The sequence below is a fragment of the Anolis sagrei genome, chromosome 3 (genome assembly GCF_037176765.1).
Source record: "Anolis sagrei isolate rAnoSag1 chromosome 3, rAnoSag1.mat, whole genome shotgun sequence".
In the NCBI taxonomy this organism is placed as follows: Eukaryota; Metazoa; Chordata; class Lepidosauria; order Squamata; family Dactyloidae; genus Anolis; species Anolis sagrei.
The window spans coordinates 250,218,268-250,244,776 of NC_090023.1; the positions used below are offsets into that span (position 1 = coordinate 250,218,268).

The 26,509-nt window shown below is 39.7% G+C and overlaps 1 protein-coding gene across 1 annotated transcript in view; it reads right to left on the minus strand.

Annotated features, from left to right (window-relative positions):
* The window catches only part of WDR49 (WD repeat domain 49), a 155,606-nt gene that overhangs the window by 31,820 nt on the left and 97,277 nt on the right, over positions 1-26,509 (minus strand). The window contains exons 11-13 of the mRNA XM_060767576.2: positions 15,024-15,154; positions 12,917-13,015; positions 4,920-5,072 (exon numbers count right to left, since the gene is read on the minus strand). Coding sequence (XP_060623559.2) covers positions 4,920-5,072; positions 12,917-13,015; positions 15,024-15,154 — 383 coding nt within the window. The remainder of the gene's footprint in view (positions 1-4,919; positions 5,073-12,916; positions 13,016-15,023; positions 15,155-26,509) is intronic.

The window sequence follows — 26,509 nt, forward strand, 5'->3', positions numbered from 1 at the left end:
GAAAGTTACAGTAATAAAAAATTGGGCCTTGGGAACCTCGTTTCCAGACCTTTTATTTTCGATTTGCAAAACATGCACATGAGACTGTAAATCTTTATGTAAATGGTCTTCTCTTTGGCAAACTAAAGTTCCTCTTGTCGATTCTGCATACTTTATGAACACCCAAGAACCCTAAATAATCATTCAGGCAAGAGATTTCCCAAATCATTGCAGATAAATCTGTAGAAGGATTCCAATTTGCCTTGGAGGGAAACAACGATAATTTGATTCAGAAAACACCTGGAAAAGGCAGATGAGAAGTTATTTTATACTCTCAAGAGTAGCTGCTATGAAACTCCCAACTGGATGAAATTCTATCATGACTTAACGTCCTACGGTGCCTCTCTGACTCGCAAGGGGCATAAATCAATACATCATTTAACGCTCAGTGTGTGAGCAGCCTTTTACTACAGACTTGTTCATTTGGGTTATTGGAATTGACTGTCAAAATCTGAGACAGACAATTCAATTCAGATTTAAAAGAAGAAAGAAAGTGGATTAATGCTGAAAGAAAACATTGCTGCTAGGAATATTCAGAAGTTTGAGGGGAAACAAGGGTGGTGAAATAATACTACCGTAAAAACCGGCATACTAGACGACTTTCTAAGCCAAGAAAGTCATCTTAAAAATGGGGGGGTCGTCTTGTGTGCCGGCTATAAGTTCCACCACTTGAGGATGCCGAGAGCGAGGGACGCGAGCAGCCATTAGAGGCCAAAGGGAGCCTGCTGGTCTCGCAGCTCAGCTGGCCAGCACTCCCGGCAGACCTGCTGATCCTCCTCCTCCCCCCTCGCCATCCCCAAGCAGCGCAGCCTGTTGCTCTTGCCCTTGCACAAGCCCAGCTGGCCATCACCCCCGGCAGCACTGCCGCTCCTCCTCCTCCCCGCCCTCCTCCTGAAGGAAAAAGGGGCAGAAGAGGCTGCCCCCAAGCCCCCCATTCCCGACCTCTTTCTCCCTCTCCTCTCCTTGCTCAAACAGTGCTACTCAAGGAGAGTCCAAACAAAGGCACCTCCCAGAAAGTCCTGCTGCAGAAACTTCTTTCTCCCTCCCCTCTTTGGGGTTTCTTTCCTGTCTCTGTGTTCAGCTCCCTCTGAAAGAACAGCCGCTCTTCAGTTTTAAAAGTTTTCAATAGCCTGCAGAGGGAGGAAGAAAAAGGTCTCTTTCCCCCCTTTGGTTTTGTTTCTGCAGCCAAGAACGAGGCAGCCTTAAAGGGGAAGTCCCAGTGCAAGGGCCATCCACTCTTAAAGGGGAATCCCCCCCCCCAAAAAACTGCCACAGATTCAGTGCCATGGAATCACAGGAGTTGTAGTTTTACAAGGTCCTTAGCCTTCCCTGTTTAAGAGAGCCAGCACCATACCAAACTACAAGTCCCAGTTTTCTATCAGATTGTTTAGAATTTCAACTCTCACAATTCCTAACAGCTACTGGCTGGGTTGCTGTGAGTTTTCCAGACTGTATAGCCATGTTCCAGAAGTGTCCTCTCCTGATGTTTTGCCCAGATCTATGCCAGGCATCCTTGGAGGTTGTGAGTTCTGTTGGAAACATGGCAAGTGGGGTTTATATATCTGTGGAATAATGTCCAGGCTGAGAGAAAGAACTCTTGTCTGCTTGAGGCAAGTGGGAATGTTGCCATTGGCTACCTTGATTAGCATTGAATGGCCTTGCAGCTTCAAAGCCTGGCTGCTTCCTGCCTGGGGGAATCTTTTGTTGGGAGGTGTTAGTTGGTCCTGATTTTTTATTGTCTGGATTTCCCCTGCTTTTGAGTGTTGTTTTTTATTTACTGTCCTGATTTTAGAGGAGTTTTTTAAAATACTGGTAGCCAGATTTTGTTCATTTTCATGGTTTCCTCCTTTCTGTTGAAATTGTCCACATGCTTCTTGTGGATTGCAATGGCTTCTCTGTGGAGTCTGACATAGTGGTTGTGAGAGTGGTCCAGCATTTCTGTGTTCTCAAATACTGACTGTTAGGAATTGTGGGAGTTGAAGTCCAAAACACCTGGAGGGCTACAGTTTGCCCATGCCTGATTTAGATCTATCTCAAAAAGGGTATATTCATCAAACCCTTTGGGCATGACCTTGGAAATATCTGGCTGCAGTGCAAAATGTTCTCACATGTTGGGTTTTGGAAGCTGCACAAGATGGCTTTATGACAACTTCTGTCCCCACAGCTTAACACTAGCTGCTTGCATTGTGTCTTCCTGCCTGGCAGGAGTGAGTGGGTTGGAATGGATGGCCATTGGAGAACTCTAGCGTTCTGTTGTTGTTATTGTTAAGCAGAGTTGCATGGCCACCTGTTAGGAAGGCTTGCATTGTGTCTTCCTGCCTGGTAGGAATGGGGTTGGACTGAATGGTCATTGAGCTCCCTTCTATTATTATTGCTGTTGTTATTGCTATTATTGTTGTTATCTGTCGGGAGGGCTTGGACATGTGTTCCTGTCTGGCAGAATTAGGGTTAGACTGGATGGCCATTGGAGTCCCTTCCAATTCTAGATTTCCATTATTGTTGTTGTTGTTGGGGAAAGGACATTGGACCCAGCCCTGGTCTCACTCTAGGTAAGGTAAGGTAAAAATTTATAGAACTTTATTACGCTCCATGGAAACACAACTGTTAAATAAATAATAAACATACAGGAGTTTACAGGTGAGGTAAAGGTTTTCTCTGACGTTAAGTCCAGTCGTGTCCGGCTCTGGGGGGTTGGCGCTCATCTCCATTTCTAAGCCGAAGAGCTGGATACTGCTTTGATAGTCTTGGATTTGAAATCAAATCTGATGTTTTTATTTTTTATTTTTATTTGGTGTGCGATGGAAGAGGGGTGGTCTTATACGGCGAGTATATACCAAACTCTATATTTTAACTGGAAAAGTTGGGGGTCGTCTTATACGCCCAGTCGTCTTATATGCCAGAATATACGGTACTTGAAGCAGAATTGGACAGGTTTCTTTTTTCCCTGCAAGCTGGTTCCCACTGGGACCAAACTGGTAAGTCGGGTAGTGTCACAAGATGTAGGGTCCCTCCAAGTCCCACCTTTCCCCTCTGATGTCATCTGACCATATTACCTACATGGCATCAGTTTCTCCCTTTCTTTCAAGAGAGGCATAGAGTTTTATGCCCTTTTCTTTGCTTAGAGGATGTCTCCGTTGTTTCCAATCTGAGATCTACCACTGTTCTTGCATTCTCAGTTGAGTGTACTGCAAGAAGTGAGACTCCCTCTGACATTTCTGATTTCACACCTGAGATACCAGCAGGAGTTCTCATTGCCTTGACCATGTTCTCCATTAGCAGAGCAAGAGTGGAAGAGACTGGAACTGGAATTCTTCTGTTACTTTAATCTGAGATCTGATTCAAATCGCAACATGCCACTAGTCTTCCCAGCTGGAAGGTAAGATGCATGAAAGAAAAGCTCCCCAGTTCTGGGCCTGAGCTTGAGAAATTCATCAGTGACCAATGCAGTGACCGAAGAGATTATGGTTGCCCTTATCCTTTTGCTAGGCTTTGATATGGCGATATGGCAGCATGTTTCATTAAATCACCCAAGCACTTTAAACATGCTTGCCTTAAAGTGAGCAACTTGCTTTGTATTGATTTGCATTTCATAGGATGCATCTACACTGTAGTTTGACACCACTTTAACTGCTTATCGCCCAATGCATGAAATTCTGAGATTTGTGGTTTGGTGCAGCATCAGCTCCCTTGGTGTAAAAGGCTAAAGAACTTTCAAAACTACAGCTCCTATGATTCGATAGCATTTAGCTATGGAAGTTAAAGTAAATTCTACAGTGTAGACATACCCATAGGCATAACTTTCAAAAACGTAGCCTTGGTCATCCATTCCAGTGGATTCTTTAGTACTTAAAATGGCAATAGTTTTGCAGATGGTAAAAAAAACTTAATTTCCCCAATAATATCTATAGTTACATCTTTTTAAAAGCAGTCTGCTATGTGCAGTATAGCACAGCACATACAGCCATACCAAGAATATTAATTAGATTAAGAGCTGTGTGCATACCAATGTAGACAGATGGAACCTTCCTAAGATGGAAGCACATAACAAAGCACACATCATATTAAACTAGTTACAAAGCAGGACCTGAGGCACACAGTTATGTTTAGACAATTGATGGAATTTTCTTTAGTCTTGTTCCTACTACTGTCTGAGAATGAAAAGTACTTCTTTTTGGTTAATAGTAAGAAAGGACAAAGCAAGTCAAGAGCTGGTGTCAAGGAATGTCTGCTTGGGGATAAGGGAGCAATAGGGGTCCATCACCACAAAAAAGCTGTGGGGAAAGTGACTCATGGATAAAAGGTGGGGACAATCAAAAGCATCTCCTCACAGAAAAAAATGAGTTATATGATAAATAAAAGGTGAGACACTAGAGGATGAATTGGAACTGTCCCTGCTAAATCAATTGGAGGACAGGCATGTAGCCGGGGGGGGGGGGTGGCTTTAGGGACTTCAGCACCCCCCCCCCCCAAATTCTCATGGTGGTTTGCGAAAAGGCCTTACTGGTGCATTATTTAAACTGTTATGTTTATTCATATCATGATCTGATCACCATGCTCAATATATCCCATATGCATGGGGGTATTGGGGTAATGATACAAAAGGTTTGCTAGGCTAGACCCTCTTTCACTCAGACTCAGCCCCCCCCCCCTGAAACCCCCCCCTGAAAAAAATTACCCCCCCCCCAAAAAACGAAATCCTGGCTACGGGCCTGTTGGAGGGTATGATACCCCCAAAAAGGACTGTCATTTAAGGACTGTCAACACAACTGTCAAGTTCTGATCTACTACACTTTTAAAGTTAGGACAACTAACCTTGATCAGCTCAAAGGGCAATATGCAAACTGGGTCACAGCAAAATGAACGAAATGCTTATCCCATACCTATTATTGAAATATTCCTAGTCTCCAAGAAGCAGAGCCTAGTTATTGCCTTGCGATTTTCTGTGTCAGAGCTGGTGTGGTCAGAAGAAGATAGTGTATGTCTTCTAGAAGACAACCTGTCCGGAGGAGCTACGTTCTGCTGCATCTGAGAACCTGTGGGAGAATTTTTTGATTAGAGCCTAGCTAAGAAAAATAGGCTTTCAAGGTGCCAAACATAATCTTGAAACTGCTTTCAAAGCATCTTTGAGTTAAAGAAAAAAACATCTGTCTGGAGAGATACTAATAAGAAGAAAAAACATGTCAGTGATTTTCATTTCAGTAGGGCTTTCATCCAAGTCCAAATACAAATATAGACATGACAGCTAGGAATTTGTTCATAGATATTTTAAAATTGAAAACTGACATTCTGAGAAAATACAGATTAGTACATGTAACTGGGTATGTATTTTGAACATCACAGCAAACCATGATTTGTCATGATAACAAGGAGGCTTCATTCATGCCTCTATTTTTCTGTACCATTTCTTCCATTTTGAATATGCTGTGGAATTTGTTGAATCATCCAAACTTGATGAACTATGGTTCATCATAAACATGGATTTTTCAATGATGGGTTTCTAAGTTAACCTAGCACTTTATTGCACAAAAGAGACAGACTGACATTGCATAAAAAAACCCTATCACACATCACCATCAATAGCTGTAGATCAGAACTTCTTCACACAGGCTTCTTTTCAGGAGTGGCAGGAGGTTATTGGTAAGTTTGGCCATGGAGACTGGCAGCTCCCATCACACCCAGTAAAACTACTTCTGGGGCAGCTCCATGGCCACATTGAAAAAAAAACCTGCTGTCACCCAAAACTAAGCCAATGGTGGACAACGGGAGGGTCCCTGTCTTTCCATTACGAAAATCAGTCAAGATGGATTTAAGAGGCTTCCCCCAATGTAATGAGGCAAGGAGGAAGCCACAATGGTGTGAGGTGCGGTACAACGGGTCCCCACACCCTTTGGGTGAGCACTGGTGGGATACAGCAAGACTGGCTGATTCCAGTGGCAAGTGTGATAAAGTCATATGTTTTCATGTTTACTTGATACAATGAGGCTGTTCTTCTTCTGTACCCCATGCTGCCACTGATATAATGTCAGGAGTCAGCATTCTCTTCCTCTCCCACTCCCCAACCTTCACTTTTTTTGAGGTTGGAATTTTTGATTTAAAATTTTATTTCATTTAAAAAATAAACATAGCTGGAATTTAAAAATTGTTTTAAAACTATTTATGAAATTATGGAACCATGAGAACATAAATTATGAGGTTATATGAAAGTTAGAGTTTGGGATCATGAATCAGGTAACTGGTGCCGTTACATGAATGCAGGGATATATGCTAGTTGTTCATGCTGTCACTATCAGTGATTACACAATTGCTATTGAATAACAGTTTATACAACTAAGGCTGAAATTAAGTATTACAGTTTAAGTATGAATGTGTAACACCAAAATCTTAATATCAGATTAACCCAAAATCAAATTGACATGTCCAGTTTTCTCCTTGTGACTGAGCCAGAGGCAGTGAGGGAAACATGGGAGTCCAGGGGCAATCTAGGTTCAAGCCTATGACACTATATCTTGGTTCATCATAGCGAATGTTATGTCTGTCAACATGGAAGCATAAAAAGCTGATTGTTTTTGATACTTCAGAAAGTGACTAGAAAGATCCCCCACTTTCTTGCAGAGATGAGTCTTACAGAAAATTAGTTTCTCTTCCATCTTTGCTGGTGGGGAGGGGTAGATTACTAGGAAATTCATTTCTTTCACCTCTACTGCAGAAGAGGTGGAAAAGCCAAATCAAATCTGTTTGGCAAAACATGCTGTAGCCTATCATATGGATTTTTGTTGCTTTTAATAATTTGCATTTTTATAAGTTTACTCAGTCCTGATACCATTTCTGTTTCCATGCTATCCTGTTTCTATACTCACTCAGCTTTGTTAGGACCTACAGGTCAAAATATTAAAATTGGCTTCTGGTACTGCATCATAAAACAAGAGATAAGTTGAAGAAACTAAGTTTGTTTTTTGGCAACAGATGAAAACAGAGCTAAGAAAAGTTACTTTTTTGAACTGTAATTCTCAAAATCCCTGAGACAGCAAACAACATAGCTGCTGGCACTGCTAACTGCAGGATTCTAGAAGAAATAGTCCAACAAAATATGTTTTCCACATTCTGAATGAAACTATGCAACAGCCCCTCCTATAAAAAAATCTGTAGGATTTTGCTTCTGCATATAGACCTAGATCCACATTAATCTCACCAATATGAGACCCATGTAATAAATCTGAAATCAATAAGTTGAAAGGTATAAAAGTTCCTTGATTAAATGAGTCCAAATTAGTTGGGACTAGCAATTACATATCTACCATAGTCCAATTATAAATAAGGGCCCTAAATTTTTCAGTCTTTATTTGCTGGGTTTTGAGCTTCACTTAAATGTTGAATAAAAAGCTTGGCTAATCTTAGTATCAAGTTGGCTATTGACTAAATTCTCTCACATACCTAAGTGTTATATGTATATGTATATATTACTGCATGGCAAAGATCCAAAAAAAATCCCCACCCACACACATGTAGGAACCTATAGATACTCAGATTTTTTTTTACTTTTCCCCATCATTTCTTTGAAGAGCAGAGTCACTTGTCATATTATAAGATGGATGTTGAGCCTTCAAAAGAGAAGGTTGAGAGGAGACATGACAGCTGTTAAATATTTTAAAGGATGTCATAGGAAGAAGGAGTAGGCTGGTTTTCTAGTGCCCTAGAGACTAGGACTTGGAGATTCCACATTAACATTAGGAATAACTTCTTGACTGGAAGAGCTTTTCAACAGTGGAACTCTCTGCCTCAGAGTGTAGTGGAAGCTCCTTCTTTGGAGGCTTTTAAACAGAGGCTGGATGGCCATTTGTCAGGGGTACTTTGATTATGATTTTCCTGCATGACAAGGGATTGGACTAGATGGCCCATGTGATCTCTTCCAACTCTGTTATTCTATGATTCTATGACACTTAGAAGACTAGTTCAAAAACAGTCTGCTATCCAACTTTATATTCTTTTGGATGTACAGAGAATGTGTTTGGCTATCAGAACTGAACAACATAAGGACATCACCCCACTGAATAAGAATTCTTCCCTAAAATGAAACATTCTTTCATTATCCAGTTTTCTAACACTGCAGAAAGCAAAATATTGAACATCTACAACTCTTCTATATGCTTTGCTCATTTTCCTTTGATAAATGTGTCTGCCTCTACTCATTGGATGCCTAAACTGTATTTTAAATGCTCAGTTGAATGCTAGTTATTGCAGGGATCCTTTCGCCTCTCAAGCCCTAACATATTCTACGTAAAGTCATTAACAATAGTGTGTCACTTGCAAACCCTAGACATGATGGATTTATCAAATTCTGAATTCAAAATTATCAAACCAAGCAAAACAATGATAGGAGATTTAGCTTGATAGTGGGTCAGCTCCTTTGATGACCAACCATGGAATAGCAAGACTAGACATATAACATTGGTTTAAACAAGGGCCATTTTATTTTACCTAGAACCTATTTGGAACCTGGCAAGGAGCAAGACTGGGCAGCAATCTGATGTGGGTTCAGCTGTGGCCAGGTGTCAACCCTAGATTACCTCCTCAGCCTTCCCTTGGATGAAACATCACAGCCCTTAGGGCAATCCAATAATTGGGTTGCTCCCCAGTTGGCCCATTTCTGGAAAGTAACCCTAGGGCACCCCCATCCCAGTAACAGGTATTTATAAATGAAAGCAAACTCTTGGTTAGCCTTGAATGTAGACCCCCCCCCCCCCCCCCGTTGTCACTCAGCTGCAATGTCTGTTTGCCTGCCTTGTTTATAAACTCCATAAAGAGAACACATATTTCCCAAATCCCCCATTTTTGTAGTATTCAACTTTCCATATATGGTGCTCAAAACAGATTTTTGTCAGATAAGTTGGCTTCTTTTTTATGTTCATCCTAACCTGTATTTTCTATATTTTTGCTACTACCATTTCCTGAATCCAGATCTCAGCAGGTTCTCATGTATATTTGGATCAGCATGATTTAGATCAAATGTTCTAGGGTCTTTTGTGAACCAGAGACTCAGATATCTATCATCAACTAAATCAGTGGTTCCCAACCTTTTTATTTAAAAAATATATTATTTAAGTAGGCATACATTTGCAAGTGTATGTTGCATACAGTTCAATACTATCTATCTATTAATGTTCCATAATCATTTATCTGATAATATATTTCCGTTAAGGGGTCACAGTCTACTATCTAAAAAATGCATATAAAATATCATAGACTCTTACTTTACATCCACTTCTTCCTTGTCTACAATCTTATAGGTAAAGGTAGTCCCCTGACATTAGGTCCAGTCATGTCTGACTCTGGGGTGTGGTGCTCATCTCCATTTCTAAGCCGAAGAGCCAGCGTTGTCCGTAGACACCTCCAAGGTCATGTGGCCGGCATGACTGCATGGAGCGCCGTTACCTTCCTGCTGGAGCGGTATCTATTGATCTACTCACATTTGCATGTTTTTGAACTGCTAGGTTGGCAGAAGCTAGGGCTGACAGCGGAAGCTCACACCGCTCCCCAGAATCGAACCTGCGACCTTTCGATCAACAAGCTCAGAAGCTCAGTGCTTTAACCCACTGCACCACCGGGGCCTCTATATACATTTTTAGTTTAATTTTACATTAAGGTGATAAATCATTGGTTGCCATTCATTAAAAAATATCTAATAGTTCTCTTCTTAATAATACAGTTATTTTGTCCATTATCAGCATATCTATAATATATTTTTCCCATTCTTCTAAAGTGGGTATCTCTGGGGTTTTCCAATATCTAGCATATACTATTCGAGCTGCCACTGTTGAGTAAAACAATTTTTTTCTAAATTTTCTTTCTAATTCTTCCTCGGGCATATTCAAAAGGTACATTTGAGGTGTCATTTTGTAATTTGTGTTTAACATTTTTTCAAGATATACATGGATCTGTTTCCAGTAATTTTTTACTTTGCTGCAAGTTCACCATGTGTGGTAGAATGTACCTTTTTCTTTCCCACATTTCCAACATTTGTTGGAGCAATTATACATCTTAGATAGTCTCTCTGGACTATCACAGATGCATTTTATAAATATTTTCTTTTAGGTTTTGGCATGCAGTGTATTTCATTCTTCTCTTTCATGTCTTTTCCCACTGGGGCATTTTTATCTCTTGGCCTTTATTTTGGGCCCAACTAACCATAGACTCTTTTACTATTTCCTCTTCCATGTGCCAAGTCAGTAAATTTGTGTGTGTGTGTGTGTGTGTGTGTGTGTGTGTGTGTGTATATCCTTTTGGTTTCTGAAACATTGCCACATCAAACCATGTTTTCACTGTCTGGAAGCCCGAGGTTCTAAGTTGTTCTTTAAATTTCTCTCGCAATTGTCTATGCAGAAGCCAATTGCATTTAAGGCCCTTTTGGTTCAATTTTTCTAGGGATTTCATTTCTGGATTTTCTAAATCAGTCTGGATCAGTTCCCTGTAGGTTAGTCATTTCTCTTGGAGGATGTTCTCCTTTTTATAATATGCCTCATGTGGGGACATCCACTCTTAGTGTAAATTCTGTTTTTATATCTGTTCCAGGTATTTGGAATTGGTCTCCATATATAATGATCATTAAACATACCTGTTGGTTTGGCCTTTTGTATGCCCAAATATGCATGCCATCCAAATAGAAGATTTAGGCCTTCTAAATCGAGTAGTTAATTGTCGTCTAAGGTCACCCATTCTTTAATCCAGTCAAAACAGCATGCGTTTTGACCAAGGACCACTTTGACCAGGGATCACTCTCCAACATTAATATTAGAAGGGTTACGAACTGATTTTTGGTGAACTTTAAATTTGGTTTGGTTATTTGGGGTGCTAATTCAGAAAAATGCATTGGATAGACCACATCAGCTCTAGTTTCTGATACAGAACACATGTCATCCAGTAGTCACTAACTGCTTGACCACAGAAAACCATTTAATAATCTATAGCTGATGTGGTCTATCCAAGGGGTCAGGGTTGATCATTGAAAGGGAAGGAGTAGCAGGCGGCGTGAAAGGAGTAGAAATAAATTAAAATAAAATAAATAAATAAATGAAGAGGAAGTAAGCTTGTGGACCAGATTTTCATCCTCACAGCCCACTAGTGGTCCACAGCTCACAGGTTAAGAACCACTGCACCAAATGATAGCAAAGTCTTTCTTATAAACCCCATGCTACCTTTTACAGTTCAAAAAGTTCAGAAATTGTCCATCCACTTAATACATTGAGATCCAGCAATGATTAATCCAGTTAAAATTAGGCACCTTCCAAATTGTGACTTGGGGGGACAAATCTCTTCTTGCAGCTGATGAAGAAGCAATAGATCAACAGCCTCTTTTCTTATCATCCTACTTAATGTTTCATAGGCAGCCTAAACAGCAGGATTTGGAATGATTTAAACTGTGTGCACAAATACACACACAAACACCTTTTAAAAATTGTCTTAGCAGGAGTGTCAAGCAGCGTAACTAAGAAATATAAAAATGATTTGTCAAGCCTTTCTGTAATGTTAGTGGAAGATACGCTTTTCTTCCTGCCACAATCCCTTCTTCCCTCAGCTTCCCACACATCAAATATACCAGTTATTCTTCCATAATGGAAACTGCAGTTTATAGAGTAGGGAACAATTATGAATTGCCTGCTGGCACAGAGCTTAATATATGATAACCATTAGTGTGTGAAGACTCTCAACCAAATGAAAATTTTCAGGTTATGAACAGCCTTGAGGGAAGGCTTTGCTGGGCTCAGTTGCGGGAGGGCTGCCTGCAATTATTTATCACCCTGCACTAAAACAAGGCTAAAATTAAGGGAATGCTCCCCATGGTAGGTAATAATGCAAAAATGCTGACGTAGATCTGGGACAATAAACAGAAGAAATAGCCTTCTGAGCAATGGGGAATTAGCAAACACATCTCAGGGAAGAGCCATCTCGCTGCTGCCTTTTGTCACTCTGACAAGGCAAAAGCGTAAACAACCCCTTAGCTGAAACTCATCATTAGTAATTTCATAGATCAAAGTTTTTCGTAGCCTCCTTGGTTCCACAGAATGATTCTACAGAATGAGAGAATTAGCCTACTATGAGGGTGAAATCATTTCCCGGTTGCTAACTTACCAGTGCTGGGCTTACAACTAATAGGATTGTTTGCCCATATGATAACAGCAGGAATATTACCACAATTTCTCTGTTTTCCATTTCTCTGTTAAATGTTTTATAAAGTTATCTTTGCATTAGAGTCAAACACCACAAATGAACATCTTCATGATACATACCACAGAAAACATTACTATTGGTGCTGTAGTGGTTTGTGTTCTCCACGAAATAGCAAATATGCTGTAATAGATGGGGCTCTTAATCAGATTCTGGGGCAACATGCATTCATGGGCCACTTTGTGTTGTGTTTTGTGTTATTCCTGCATAGCCGAGGGTTAGACTAGGTGGCCCTTGTGGTCTCTTCCAATTCCATGATTCTAGAGATCTCCCTTTTATCTCTGAAATTCAGTATCAGGGTTTCTGTAGACAGCTCTGTTCTTGCACCTACACACAAAGCCACTCTTTTGTGAATCAAACCTTTTCCTTTTCATGAGCTGACAAAGACAAGAGTTATGATTCTGTGGGGAAGAGCCATAAGTCAGTAAAAGAGCATACATGTTGCATGTATAGTCCCTGGCTGAACCCACATACCTTCGGTCTGGGCTGGAAAGACCTTGGAATAAAAATGTTCAGTTACAATTCCTCCATACTGATGTTCATTAGGTCATCTGCCTCGCTATAAGACATCTTATTATTATTCCTTTCTGCATCTAGACAGAGACAGGAGCTGTGCCAAGTCTCTAAACATGAGGGTCCTATAACGGTACAAACTAACCTGAACTGGCCTTCAGAGATCTTCCAGGATTCAGGCAGAGCTTACTGCGGGCATTTTCTGTACTATTATTCCACACCACAATTTCACCTCCAGAACTCCCTAGATCAAACAATAAAGAGATGGTGCACTATTAAGACAGGCTGCATGGACAAAGATGAGACTTTGCAATATGATTTTAGGGGGAGGATGCTACGTGGGAGTGCGAGAGAGAGTGAGGTCAGAATGTAGTGTGTTTTGGTGACTTCACAAACTTTTGAGAATACAAATGAGGTCTGATAGAAGAGAGACAAAGTCTGAAATCAAATCAAGCAAAGGTTTGTTAGACAGACATTTGATTCTCACTGAAGTCACGCATCCTATTAACTTTTGTCACCCAGACTTATTGCTCTATCAGATTTCTGTTCTCAGCTTTCACCTTTTCTTATCTTGTGTACAATTCTGTATTATTTTCTTTGAAGGATTATTCCACCTCACATCCCAAGCTTTGTGCCAAGACACCACCCAGAAATAGCTCTGTTTAGCAAACCAGGCTTTATTGAACCACTGAATTTTGATCAAAGATCAGATTTGTTTACAAGCAGTTTCTAATAAGTGTGGCAGGTCAGTGATGAGTAGTTTGATGACTAAGAGCAGGAACAATTCAAGCATCAAGACCAATTGGAAATATTTGCTGACTATCTCTGGCATAGCATAAAAATGGCAGGAGGTTAATAAGAAGGGATAAAAGACTAACCTACAGAATGTCCCTTGTGGGGAAAAACAAGCCTTAGGGTCAATTGTAGACTGAGACTGTTGATAAATGAGTTCAGGGCCTTAATCCAAAATAAGAGTGAGTCAAAATATTTTTCTGACTGAAGCAAAACAACAAACCACACTTTCCATCTCAGTCACTTGGGCCAAGTACACAGAAGCCATCAAGTTACTTTGTCACATGAGAAGAAAATTTCACAAGTGCCTGGTGTCGAAGTGTTGTTTCCAGTCCCTCCGAAGTGGCAGTAAGTATAGAATAATAATTTAAGTAAAGAAAAAAAACATGACATGCTGCCTTTTCAAAACCTGCCTTCTCTAGTTACCTCACTCTGCCTAATAGTAGGGCCAGTCCTGTCCTAAACCTGAAGTAGGCAAATACAAACTAATTAATATGTTATTTGAAGGTAAACACCAAATTTCTTGTTATATAGAATAGCATTTTAGGCAAAAGTACATAAATTTTGAACAATTATTAACCATTCCTCAGCATTGCTACAAATTCCCTCAACCATTCAGATCATATTCTAACCTTGTCTGTAGGTTGATGCATGAATAATGGTTGGTGGTAAATATAATTTAATATTAGAACAAATCTATAATGTTCTGTTACTAAATTTTTATTGTTTTATAGTGTATGCCAAATCTATAATGTTAACTATGCCAGTGTGCTCTATAATGCTTGACAAGGGTTCAGATCCTTGCACAGCCATAGTAACCCACTGGGTGACCTTGAGGAAGTCACGCTCTCTCAGCCTCAGAGGAAGGCAATGATAAACCCCTTCTGAACAAATCCTGCCAAGAAAAGAGCAAGCATTGAAAAACATTCACATCTAGAACTGACACATTTATTCTGTGTTCCCTTAGTAGCTTTGCTTGTGTATTTCTAATGCTCATAGAAACTCAAGAAACAAAATTATGGAGGAAGCAGATTTCTTATTTGGAAGCAACTCCAACCTATCCCTCTGTCCATAGTTACACCCCTGAGAATCAGGGCCATTGTTTTCATTGACTGAGGGTCCTATCACACTGCATCGTTATAATACTACATTCTGCTTTAACTGCCATGGCAATATCCTAGTAAATTCTGGGATTTACAGTTTAGGGAGGGGTGTTTAGAATTCTTAGTCAGAGAGCTATTGGGCATCACAAAACTACAAACCCTAGAGTTTCACAAAATGGTGTATATAACTGTGTGTAGTGTGATAGGGCAATTAGAAAATATTTACTTGTCTGCATTCTGTAACTAATGCAGGCTTGTCATGTGTCTAAGTTACAACAGATCCAGCCAGGCATGCAGATGGCAATGGCCTTTATTCCAATTTTGGATTGATATATTAGGCAATTAATGTTCTACAACCTGTAGCTAGAGTCTGTGGAGGTAGGAAAGCCGCACATAAGATGTCTTCCTGGTGTTGAATTCCTCCTTTCCATTCTGAAGGCTGAACACAAAACTGAGTCAAGTTGTTCAGCCGGAAGACAGTAATTGACCTAACAAGAGATATGAATACAAATAAATCCATGTGAGTGAACTCAATCATTTCTGACCCGCTTGCAAAAAGAAAAAGTGCTTTATCACAGAGGTGAAGCCACTCTACATAGTCTGTACATTCTCAGGTTCGGGTATCTGCAACAGGAGGTAGATTTCTGGGAGCCTGTCATATTTTAATTAACAAAACTGAGAAAAGTTCAAAACGTGTGTTGTCCAGTGTCACAGAAGTCAAAGCCTGGCTCTGGGTTTCCGCACTGACCAGTAGAAATTATATTCAGGCATATCTGATGTACTTAGCAATTCTGAGAGAGGATTTGATACAAATCCCATGCACATCTGGTCATCTGCAGGCCACATATGTTCACAAATGCTTCCCATATTAAATCTTAAGGCTTGTATAAGCTTTGCTGTTTGCAGGGTCATATGAGCATCCTACAAATAGAACGTACTTATGGTACAAATATAGCAATTCAGTACACAGAAAGAGAGCAGTTGTTAAGATGTTGAGACTGCAATTGCCATTATCTCTTATCCTTGGGTATGCTAACTAGGGATGAGGAGAGCTGTAGGCCAACAACACCAAGGAAGTCAAATGTTTCCTGGTTTTGCTTTAAAGATCTTCTTTTTTGCTTTTCCCCTTCTCTAATGGTCATGGGCTCACACCAAGGGGCAGGAAAAGACCCGTCAACATTCTGTACCAATGAGAGTTGAAACCTACCATCTATACAAGAATTGTTTTAATTAGGAAAAACTGGAAGGCTATGCTGTTGAATCAACCATCAAACTTTCTTGAAAGAAATGAATTTTTGTCCCACATTCTGACAGACCAGAAATAGAGCTGCTGCCCTCAAGCACATATTAAAAGTTGCCAGTTCACTCATACTTTGTGGAAGCATTTGGGTATCTTACCATTCAAACAACATTTCTTTCCAAGATTTCTGTAGCCTTCTATAGATTCCTTCCATGTAAAAAACTATGAGTTCATTCCTTGCTATCTGAAAGCCCTTGACACTTATATGTCAGGAAAGAACTAAATATACTGTGTCAGGTTGTTAACTTGAGAAAATCCCTGAAACAAAGGTTTTCTAGGTGAACTGAAGTAAAGCTGTAGTATCTAGTCCAAGTGAAGCCATGTTAGCTTTCTCCTTCAGCTTTGAACATCTTCAGCTAAGTTTGCTATTTGTACTTTATACCACCAAAACCAATCCTATTTGGACATCCCTGGTAATGGTCACTGGTGCCCTTTCCAAGTACTAATGAAGCCAGCCCTGCTTCACTTCTAAAATTAGACAAGATTATATGCTTCCTGGTTCATGTGATGAAGAATGGAGAAAGAGCAGGTTATACATACTATGTTAAATATCACTAGCATTGAAGAGATGGTCCTCCACCATCAACTTGGCTGGACCAGCCACATTGTCCGAATGCCCGACCACCATCTCCCAAAGCAGTTGCTCTACTCTGAACCTAAAAACAGAACATGGAATGTTGGAGGATAGAAAAGAGATTTAAAGATGGGCTCAAAGCCAACCTTTAAAACTCTGGCACAGTCACCGAGAACTGGGAAGCCCTGGCCCTTGAGCACTCCAGCTGGAGGTCATGACCAGCAGTGCTGTAAAATTTGAAAAGGCACGAATGGAGGGCAAAAGAGAGAAATGTGCCAAGAGAAAGGCGCATCAAGCCAACCCCGACCGGGAACACCTCCCACCTGGAAACAAATGCCTTCACTGCAGGAGAACATACAGGTCAAGAATAGGGCTCCACAGTCACCTACGTACCCACTGCCAGTACACTGATCTTGTAAGGCCATCCTACTCAGACAACGATGGATTGCCTAAGTAAGTAAGTAAGTAAGTATTACTTTTTAGACAGAAAGATGAGTCCTTAAGGGGTCTCATCAGGGATACCAAGGCTGATACTCTAGAAGAGCTACTAGGCTACAGAACTATCTTAATTACATGGCTAAGTAGTCTCTTAACCGTCAGCATCAGCTGCTGCAAGCAATGGAAATCTATTCTCCTATTTGGAGTATGCTGCAAATTGATATTTTTACCCCACTCCCATGAGCTATATCACGATGGTCATTGAGAAAATATCATCCATTGTTCACATATGTCAGGATTGTGAAAATGAATTATGAATGTGTAACTCTAGGTTATGCATTCAAAATGCAATTGTGAATTCCAGCTCATATCTCAACCCAATGAACAACTTATGTAGTGTGATCAAGAAAGCTTTGGGTATTTTTCCCCTCTTGATTTTCTAGCTATCTCATTTCACAGTCCTAAGTCTCCCACCCCTTTCATATCTTTCCCTATTTCAGAGATGCAATTTGGGTGAAATCTCCAGCTTTCGAAACAGAATCAATGATCAAAAAAGAGACTAACCTTCAAGAAAAGAAAATATTTTATGAAGAGATATGCTTGCAACATGAAATGGAATATTTTAATGATTCTTTTCATTTCCCCTTTTCTCTTTCTTTATCTGCCTTTGTTGAAAAAACTTTGCACTGAAAGTATCAGTCTGATATTTTTTATATCACCTATTGTTCAATCATATTTCTTTACTGCCAAAACATAATGGCAAACCTTCTTACAATGCACTGAACATTGTGTCTCATCATATTGATAGATGAAGGGGATAATTATTGCTCTAGTCTCCTTGCAGCAGTGCTATGATGAGCTCCTAAGTTAATACTTTTTTAAAGACCTCACATTTGAAAAAAAAAAGGAAATAAGGAACATAAAAATAAACATGACATTTTGAAAAAATGTCCAAGAAAAAAAGTGAAGCAGAATATAAGAAAAAGAAAAATGTGTGTGTTTTAAATCCAGAAGTACAATACTGAAAATGATAAATGCCCTAACAGTTGTTTATTTGCTCATTTCAATTATATTTAAAGCAGTACTTTTGCTTATATTTACTCTAGAGAAGAAATGGATAAAGTTCATCTACTCTGATGTTTTTGTGTAATATCTTCCATCATCCATAGTCAACACAGCCATGGGCAAGGAGTACTGAGATTTATTTTCCCACAAAATCTGGTGAGGAATGCTTTCTTGTTCCCTAATCTTGAGGAAGAGGGTGGTTGCTATTAGCCTCTGTCATTCATGTAACCTGGTGAAAGTTACTAATTCCCATATTAGTGGGGCAATGAATCCAGTCCTAATCTTAGTTAAAACTTTGAAGAAACTATCTAAAGCATCAAACCTAATTCATGGTTAAGCACCATGGATAGGTCCTTTATATTCCAAGCAAAAAAAGAAAAACCCTGAGAACATTAGTTGTGCTCATGTCCCACTGAAATCAACAGGGCAAATTAGCTGCAAGTAATTATATTCAATAGGGCTCTGGGTCTGAGTCATGTTTCATCCTTTGTCTTCTTTGGCTCTGAGTCATGCTTCATCCTTTGTCTTTCCTTTTGTACCTGTCTTATTTAGATGGCATACCTTCAGGCAAGGACAACTCTCTAATTTTAGATGCATTTGAAGTTAAGACTAAGAATACTAATGCTAGTATTATTAATAATAATTGTAACTAAGTGTGGCAAATTGTATAATATGAGCAGAAATGTAAGAATACAGAAATGGTGGGCAGGTTACTTTCTTACAAATGATTGGAAAAAACTATATTTTTTCAGGTCCTTTAGCATACTTAATGCTTGCTAAGACAGTCAACATGGTGTAGTGGTTGTGGCAGTGGACTGTAACTCTGGAGACATCTAAGCCATGAAATCCATCGGGTGACCTTGGGAAATTCACATTCTCTCATCCTTAGATGAAAGCAATGGCAAAACTCTTTTGAACAAATATTCACAATTCAGGACTTACTCTATGTAAAATTTGCAACTACTACTTTCTGCACAGAAATGATGTTGCCTCCACACCAGATTGTATAATTTAGATTCATTATGTACAAAAATCACACATTGTGTTTGGAACAGAAAACAGTATTTTCTGTGAAGAAAACTGCATGCTTCCTGCATGAAATTGTTGATTTGTGCATAAAATGCTGTTTTCTTAGCAAAACGCACATGTGAATGTTGTGCACAATGAAGTCACGAAATGCAGTTTATTTTTGAAAACTATGCAGGTTGCGAACTTTCTCAAAGGGGAGCAATATTGTAAAATTTCTTATTGTTCATTTTTGCTCATATATGTCTTGGAATTATCCAAGACATTTACCTTATATACTCATGTATAAATCTAGAAATTTTAGTCAAAAAATATACCTCCCAAAAAAACCCTGGGTTGTCTTAACCATGAGTCGATATGACTATTGTACCATAACTCTTGTCAAAAAAGGAAACATCCCATTCTCTGAGTATAGTGGTTAAACATCCTGGGAGCTCTTTCCTGGGACAACCTCAAATAAGTACTGACCCCATCTATTCTCTGCCCTGGTGCTACTTCTAGCCTTTTACATTCCTTAATGGAGAAATGTAATGGTGACCAGGAATGGCTGATGCTTTCTTCTCTCTTCAGAATAACCTTTGACTTAGCCAAAGGTCATACCAAAATCCCTAATTTTGTCACCAAAACATGCCCTCTGTTGATACATGGGGTCAACCTATACATGAATATATATGATATTTGCATGACAGTTATATAGAACGGGCTATATTGTCACTCACACAGAAAGATACTTCCACACCAGGCATAGAGCTTTAGTACTTACAATGAAATCAAAATATTCCCAATGACATGTTACATTTAAAACCCAATAGACTGAGAAGATCTTCCTGCCAGCAAAGCCTGGCACTGCCAACTGTTGCAGGACAACTGCCAGTCTTGCCCCTGCCTCTGTTTTTTGTTACTTTGGACATTTTGTATTAAAATGTGCTTGAATTCAAAGTTACTAGGGTTGGTTGTAGGGTTTATTTTTAGATGAACATTGTGGGGAACTCTGTTCCTAAGCTGCATGCAACCAGTCTGTTTTTCAAGTCTGGAGAAACTCAGAGCACCTCGGGCTACCCCTTATGGATTGTTGTCTCAGTGTGGAGAGGCAGACACTGACTTCACAGAAACCTGATTGCCTTAAGGCTTATGGGGGTGGTAGGAGGTGAATCCAAAACATTTCTACAAAGAAACAGAAGTGAAAAAAATGATAGGCAGAAAAGCAAATTCTAAACAGGTAAGTCTTTATCCCCGAAGAACTGATTTTATAATTTACACAGCAGGGATTGTCGCTGTGAGTCTACTAACATTTACCAAAGGTAGTTTGTTTTTGTTACATGCCTACAAGTCAACTCCAATTTATGGCAATCCTACCCTAAGGTTTTCTTGGCAAGATTTATTCAGGGGAGGATTCCCACTGCCTTCCTCTGAAAGTGTGACCTGCCCAAGGCTATACGATTGCTTTTCAGAGCTGGGTGGGGATTCGAACTTGTGATCTTTTGGAGTCTAGCCCAACACTCAAATATTGGCTCTGTAGAATACGTATAGGGGCACTGAAAGCACAATGCATTTACATTTCAAAAGAAAATGGATGTCAAATACTAAGTTACTCTATTGGTACCAACAGGAACTTTTTCTAGTAATTTTAAATATTACTTTTCAATGGCACTTACAGAGGTATTTGACAAGTTTTATGCCATTTGCTTATCCATGTTAAATGTTTTTCTACATTTGCATCTACATTGTAGAATTAGTGCAGTTTTACACTTTTTGGCATGATACACTGGAATCATGGAAGTTGTATTTTGTGAAGTACCAGTACTCTTTGGCAGAGAAGGCTAAAGGCCTTGTAAAAACTACAACTCTCATGATTCAAACTTCATTAATTGTGTCAAACATCATTAATTCTAGATGAACCCATTTTTAAGATTGCAGAGAGAATAAAGGGAAGTACATTCATGTAGTGAGAAAACTCATTTCACAAAGTAACTTTGCATGGTTTGCTACTTACACTCTTGCAACAAAACATTTTTGGACTACAATTCCCAGAATTCCCCAGAAAACACAGCCACCAGGAATTGTATTTCAAAACACTGAAAGTCTCTTTCCTAAGCTCAGGACACCATGCAGTAAATCCACTTTGCTTGAGTAGAAAAGGAGATGAACACTGTATTATCATGTTCCTGATATCAGAATCAGATCCAGTACACATTTCTGTAAATTAAAAGCAATGTATTCTGAAAGCAATGTTTTGTCAGTCTTCTGAGAGAAGAGATATTTGCAAACAGAGGTCAAAGTCCTTTAATCCTAGCTAATCTATAGTTTATCAGCCCCAACATTTATCCTGACTAAAGCAGGCTTTGTACAGACACTAAGCACAGACACGTTTCATTTTGCTTTAAACCTATTTGCATTGATTTTCTATTTTCCATGCCAAAAACATTTGCTTGGGAGCAAAAGAAAAAGAATTGGTGGCTGCTGCTGTGCAAAATAACACTGAAGGCTTGAGGGGAGGATAACTCAAATGCTCATATTATTGTTGTCCTCGAGTAAGATTTCCTTCTGCACAAATACGATGCGAGATGGAAAGATTGCAACTCTATTTGCCCATTAGAGTGCATCCATTTATTTGTTTGTGAAAGTGAGATAAATATCTCATCAAAGGCTTGTCTGCCCTGCAAATATATTACTTTATATAGATTTGTTTTCATGGCTTTCAACAATTACAAGAGTTGTAAGTTCAGAGGAGACCTTTTTGATATAATACTAGGGCAAAAGCAGAGAAAACAGAAGCACAAGTAGCTGAACTCCCCCCCCCCCCCCCCCACACACACACACACACATTTAAGACTACTGCCACTCACAGGGAATGCCTCAAAACCAATGTTTTGGTGTTTGGCTTTTAGGCTTTGGCATCAGAAAATACACAATGAGCAATTAAACTGCATGCAAATATGGTGAGTTGTTTCCCCACTAACTTCTCCCTCCAAAATTTCCTCCATGGAGAAGGCAAGGAACCATGGTTGCCACAATCCACAGGTTGCCCATTATTGACTGAAGGGAACATTAATACAAATAGCAAAGCAAAATCCCAGGTGCAAAGTTTAAGGTCCAAATATAGATAAAAGGTCCAAATATAGATTAAAAAATACCTTAAGTTGAAACCAAAATATTGCTGTCAGTGTGGATAGTGTAGCTCTCAATGCACCATTTGGTATGAGTGGCCTGAACGTATTCCTATGTACCTATGAGAGCTTGGGAAAGTTAGTATCTTATAATGTAATGCATTGCTCAGTATCCCCTAGTCAGCCAGAACTGGCTACTTTGAGCATTTGCAGGGTTCATCTGCAGCCACCAGTTGTTTCTCTAAATATTCCATCAATGGTTGCTTTAGTTCCCTATTTTGAGCCATATCACAATGAAATATTCAGTATGTGATGCTTGCATTCTCCACATGCCAAGCTAAATGCATGAAGAAAGTTGCTCAGGTCAATTATAATGAAAATAACTTTTTATCAGATGAATTCCTTACTCTCTGTGGAGGCAAGCATTAGAGGGGTGAGGTTACAGCTTCAATTTATGTGCAAATGAAAGAAAACATTTGATAATCTTATCACCTATCTGCATGGCGGCTATTGTTAGCTAACTGCCTGACATGATTACAGGTAATGATCTATTATAATTAATGATAGCAGCTTTACAGCTCTACTTTATCACAGGTAAATATTATCAAGATAAAAAAGCAATGAACAAAGGTAAATGATTTCTTTATCATTACCGGTATTATCAACAAATATTGAGTATCACCCTGTGATTAGGGCAGATGAGGTGTGGGTCTAAGTGAGAAGATATACGGTGTGTTATTTAAATGTACAAAATTGTGCGTTAATGTGTTATTTTAGCATAAGGATGGGGAGAAATGCTTGTAGGTTTTCTTGCCTTCTGTGCCAGAACTGATTGAGAATGTGTGCGCAGCAGAAGCATTTGGGGCCCATAATCTGAAGGAGAATGTATGTGGGCAGCATCCCTCAATTCTGTTTAAATCATTAAGATGCAAATATTTGTTTTTTAAAATGAAGTTTTTTGTAATATCTTATGGAATACAGAAAAGCTGAGAGTGCTACGCTAACACTGAACTATGTTTCGCTTTTTTGTAGAAACAAAAGAAGAAATAATCAGAAGGAGAATGTACGTGGGCTGCATCCCTCAATTCTGTTTAAAGCATTAAGGTACAAATATTTTTTTTTAGTTTTTTGTAAGATCTTATGGAATACAGAAAAGCTAAGAGTGCTACACTAACACTGAACTAGGTTTCACTTTTTATAGAAGTAAGAGAAGAAAAGATGGAGAAAGATACCTAAGGAACACAGGTATGGACAAACCCAGGCCGGGGGGCCGGATGCAGCCCCTTGGACTCTTTTCTCAGGCCCTCCTCTCTCACACCATCCTATCCTTGCTTCCTTTTCTCTTTCTTTCCTCCTTCCCTCCCTCCCATCATTCCTTATCTCCCTCTTTCTCCCTCCTTCCATCCCTCCTTCCACCTTTTTATCCTTCCTGCCTTCCATCTTTCCTCCCTACTTACCTCTCTTCCTCTTTCTTCTTCCTTCCTTTTGGTTTCCTTCCTTCCCTCTTTCCTCCCTCCTTCCATTCTGTTCTACCCTTTCTTCCTTCCATCCTTTTCTTCCTCCCTTCCTTCTCTTTTTCCTTCTGCCTTGGGGGATGTTTGGCTGGGAGAACAGAAGTTAGAGAGGGAACATGAGAATCATGTTTCAAGATTTAAATGGGTGTCCCACTGAAGAGTGGGGGGGGGGGGGGAATTGACTTTCTGCCATTCTAGAGACCAGGGCACAAGGGAGAAATGGTTTCAAATGGCAGGGAAAGAGATTCAACTGAAAAGATTAGGAAGAACTTAGGCTCTCTATCAGGAGTTTTTTATTGTGTCTTCTTGCATGGCAGGGGGTTGGACTGGATGGCCCTTGGGGGTCTCTTTCAGATCTAGGGTTCTAGGATTCTATATCAGGAGTAGGCAATATGGGGTCTAATGGACACACTTTTTCTCTGCAATCCACCATCTCATCCTGACCAAGGCAAACCCTTTTGGGATCCAAATGTTTCCCATCTTTCCTTCACTTCCTGCCTCTGAAAGAGAAAAGGAAGAGGAGAAAAGGGCAGGGAGGGGACTTGGGGAGAGCTCCCTTCCTCTTGTCCCACTATGCTGCTATGGCCCACCATGCAGCCCTCAAGTTAGAAAGTTTGCCCGTGCCTGGTTTACATCATAGAGAGATTAGAATTGGTGGGGTCTTGATGGTAACTGAAAACTATTTAATATGAGCACTGCTGGTCTCTTCAAGATATCTAAAAGCTGTTGCATTTCCAACAGAAAAAACTTGAATGACTTGATATTATGGAAATGAAACAGGATTTTTTAGGGGAATTACTTAATGCTGCACAATGTTCTGCATGAATCCTGCCAGGTAGCAACTGGACTGCGGTAACAGTAGCATTATGAACTACAAGATTTCATAATTCCAGCTGTGTAAGCAACTTTGGCTTGGATACAGAGAACCTCTCCCACAAGTGGAAGTGCTTTTGCTGTCACAGGTGGGCAAGTGTATCCAGTAAGCCACAATCTCACATTCTACATCCTACCCAAGGCCACCAGAATTATTGTTTTAACTCTGTAAATTAGGGAAGCAGGAGGGAAATATGCAAAAATGTATAATTTAGGCAGCCAAATCTATAAGAGAAACTTGAGAAAGTATAAAAGTCTCAGGAAGATCCTTGCACAAAATTCAAATTTGAAATGGAATAGAAATATGCAAACACCTAGAACAATGCAGCCACCTAGAAAAACGATATGCAACATGGGATCTAATTCTTCACTAAGTTTCTTTTTGAAGGTATCAGTGAATAATTTTAGCAATGTTCTTCCCACTGTAGCAATGCAATTTTGGAAGCTGTTTAAAGTTTGGGACTTTATTTGGTGAAAAACTCTAATTCTAGGTTGTTGTAGGTTTTTCGGGTTGTATGGCCATGTTCGAAAAAAACCTACAACAACCCAGTGATTCCGGCCATGAAAGCCTTCGACAATACATAAACTCTCATTCAATTTCAATGCAAAATCTTAATTTTGACATAGAAAATACTCCTTTCTATGCAAATCAATCATTTGTAAATTTCACACACAAGAAAATCCCCAAACACAGGGATCTTTTTCTGTGCATGATTGTTTAATGCTGAAATAATATTATCTATGCAGAAAATGTTGTTTGCCTGCACATAATATGCTGTGTTCTGTACAAAACTAACTGCATCTAAATGTTGTGCAGTAAGCCCAGAACTGTGAAAAAATAATCACCCCAGGATTATTCTCAATACTCAACAATATGTTTTTGACCATTTTAATACTCTTTCTATTCCTAGAATTAACTAGCAGAAGAGGCTGTTTATGTCCTTGAACAGGTTCAGCACCTTGGACAGTCCCTTTAAATTTAAAACCAAAACCTGAAAATGATTCATCTCACACTGACATGGGAGCTACCAGGAGCCCCCGGTGGCGCAGTGAGTTAAAGCACTGTGCCGACAGGACTGAAGACCGACAGGTCGCAGGTTCGAATCCAGGGAGAGGCGGATGAGCTCCCTCTATTAGCTCCAGCTCCTCATGCGGGGACATGAGAGAAGCCTCCCACAAGGATGATAAAAGATCAAAATCATCCTGGTGTCCCCTGGGCAACGTCCTTGCAGATGGCCAATTCTCTCACAACAGGAGCGGTTGCTCCTGACACGACAAAAAAAAAAAGGGAGCTACCAACCCAATCAGAAAAAAATAAATATATGGGTTAGAATTCAGTGCAAACCCAGTCCATAGAGGGCTTGAACATCATCCTAAAAACTAATTGTTTAAAGAGAGATAGCAATCCAAATTAAAAGCTCACATTTTTAGGAGTTCATAAAGAGTATTTTCCTGAAACACAAGCCTTAAATGGAGCCAGCCTTTTACACTCCTAAGAAAACACAACATACATTCCCTCTTCCCATTCCCCTGTTTGCTGTTCTCTTCTACTCTGCTCTGAAAAGGATTTCCATTTCCAGAAAAAAATGTTCCAGGCCCAAAGGGCTCAACTGTCCTAATTCTATTCACTAAAAGGCAGTAACTGGTTAGAAATTCTTACTTCTTTCTCATGATGGAACTGATATCATCCAATCTTATAGGCTTCAAAAAAGTACAGTGGCCTGTGTAAGTAAAATTGTTCTCAGGACCTAGCACCACTACATGTAGACTTTCCAAGCAAAGAAAACATCTCAGCTCCCCAGACAGGATGTCAAGTGATGTGGAGGTACACCCATGTAAGTAAAGTATGCATGCAAATTTGGAAATGGGTGGGGGAGGTGAGAGAGGTATAAAGCGTTTTCCTGCCTGCTGCTGGTAGATAACTGATTTTTCAAGGCAAATAAGCC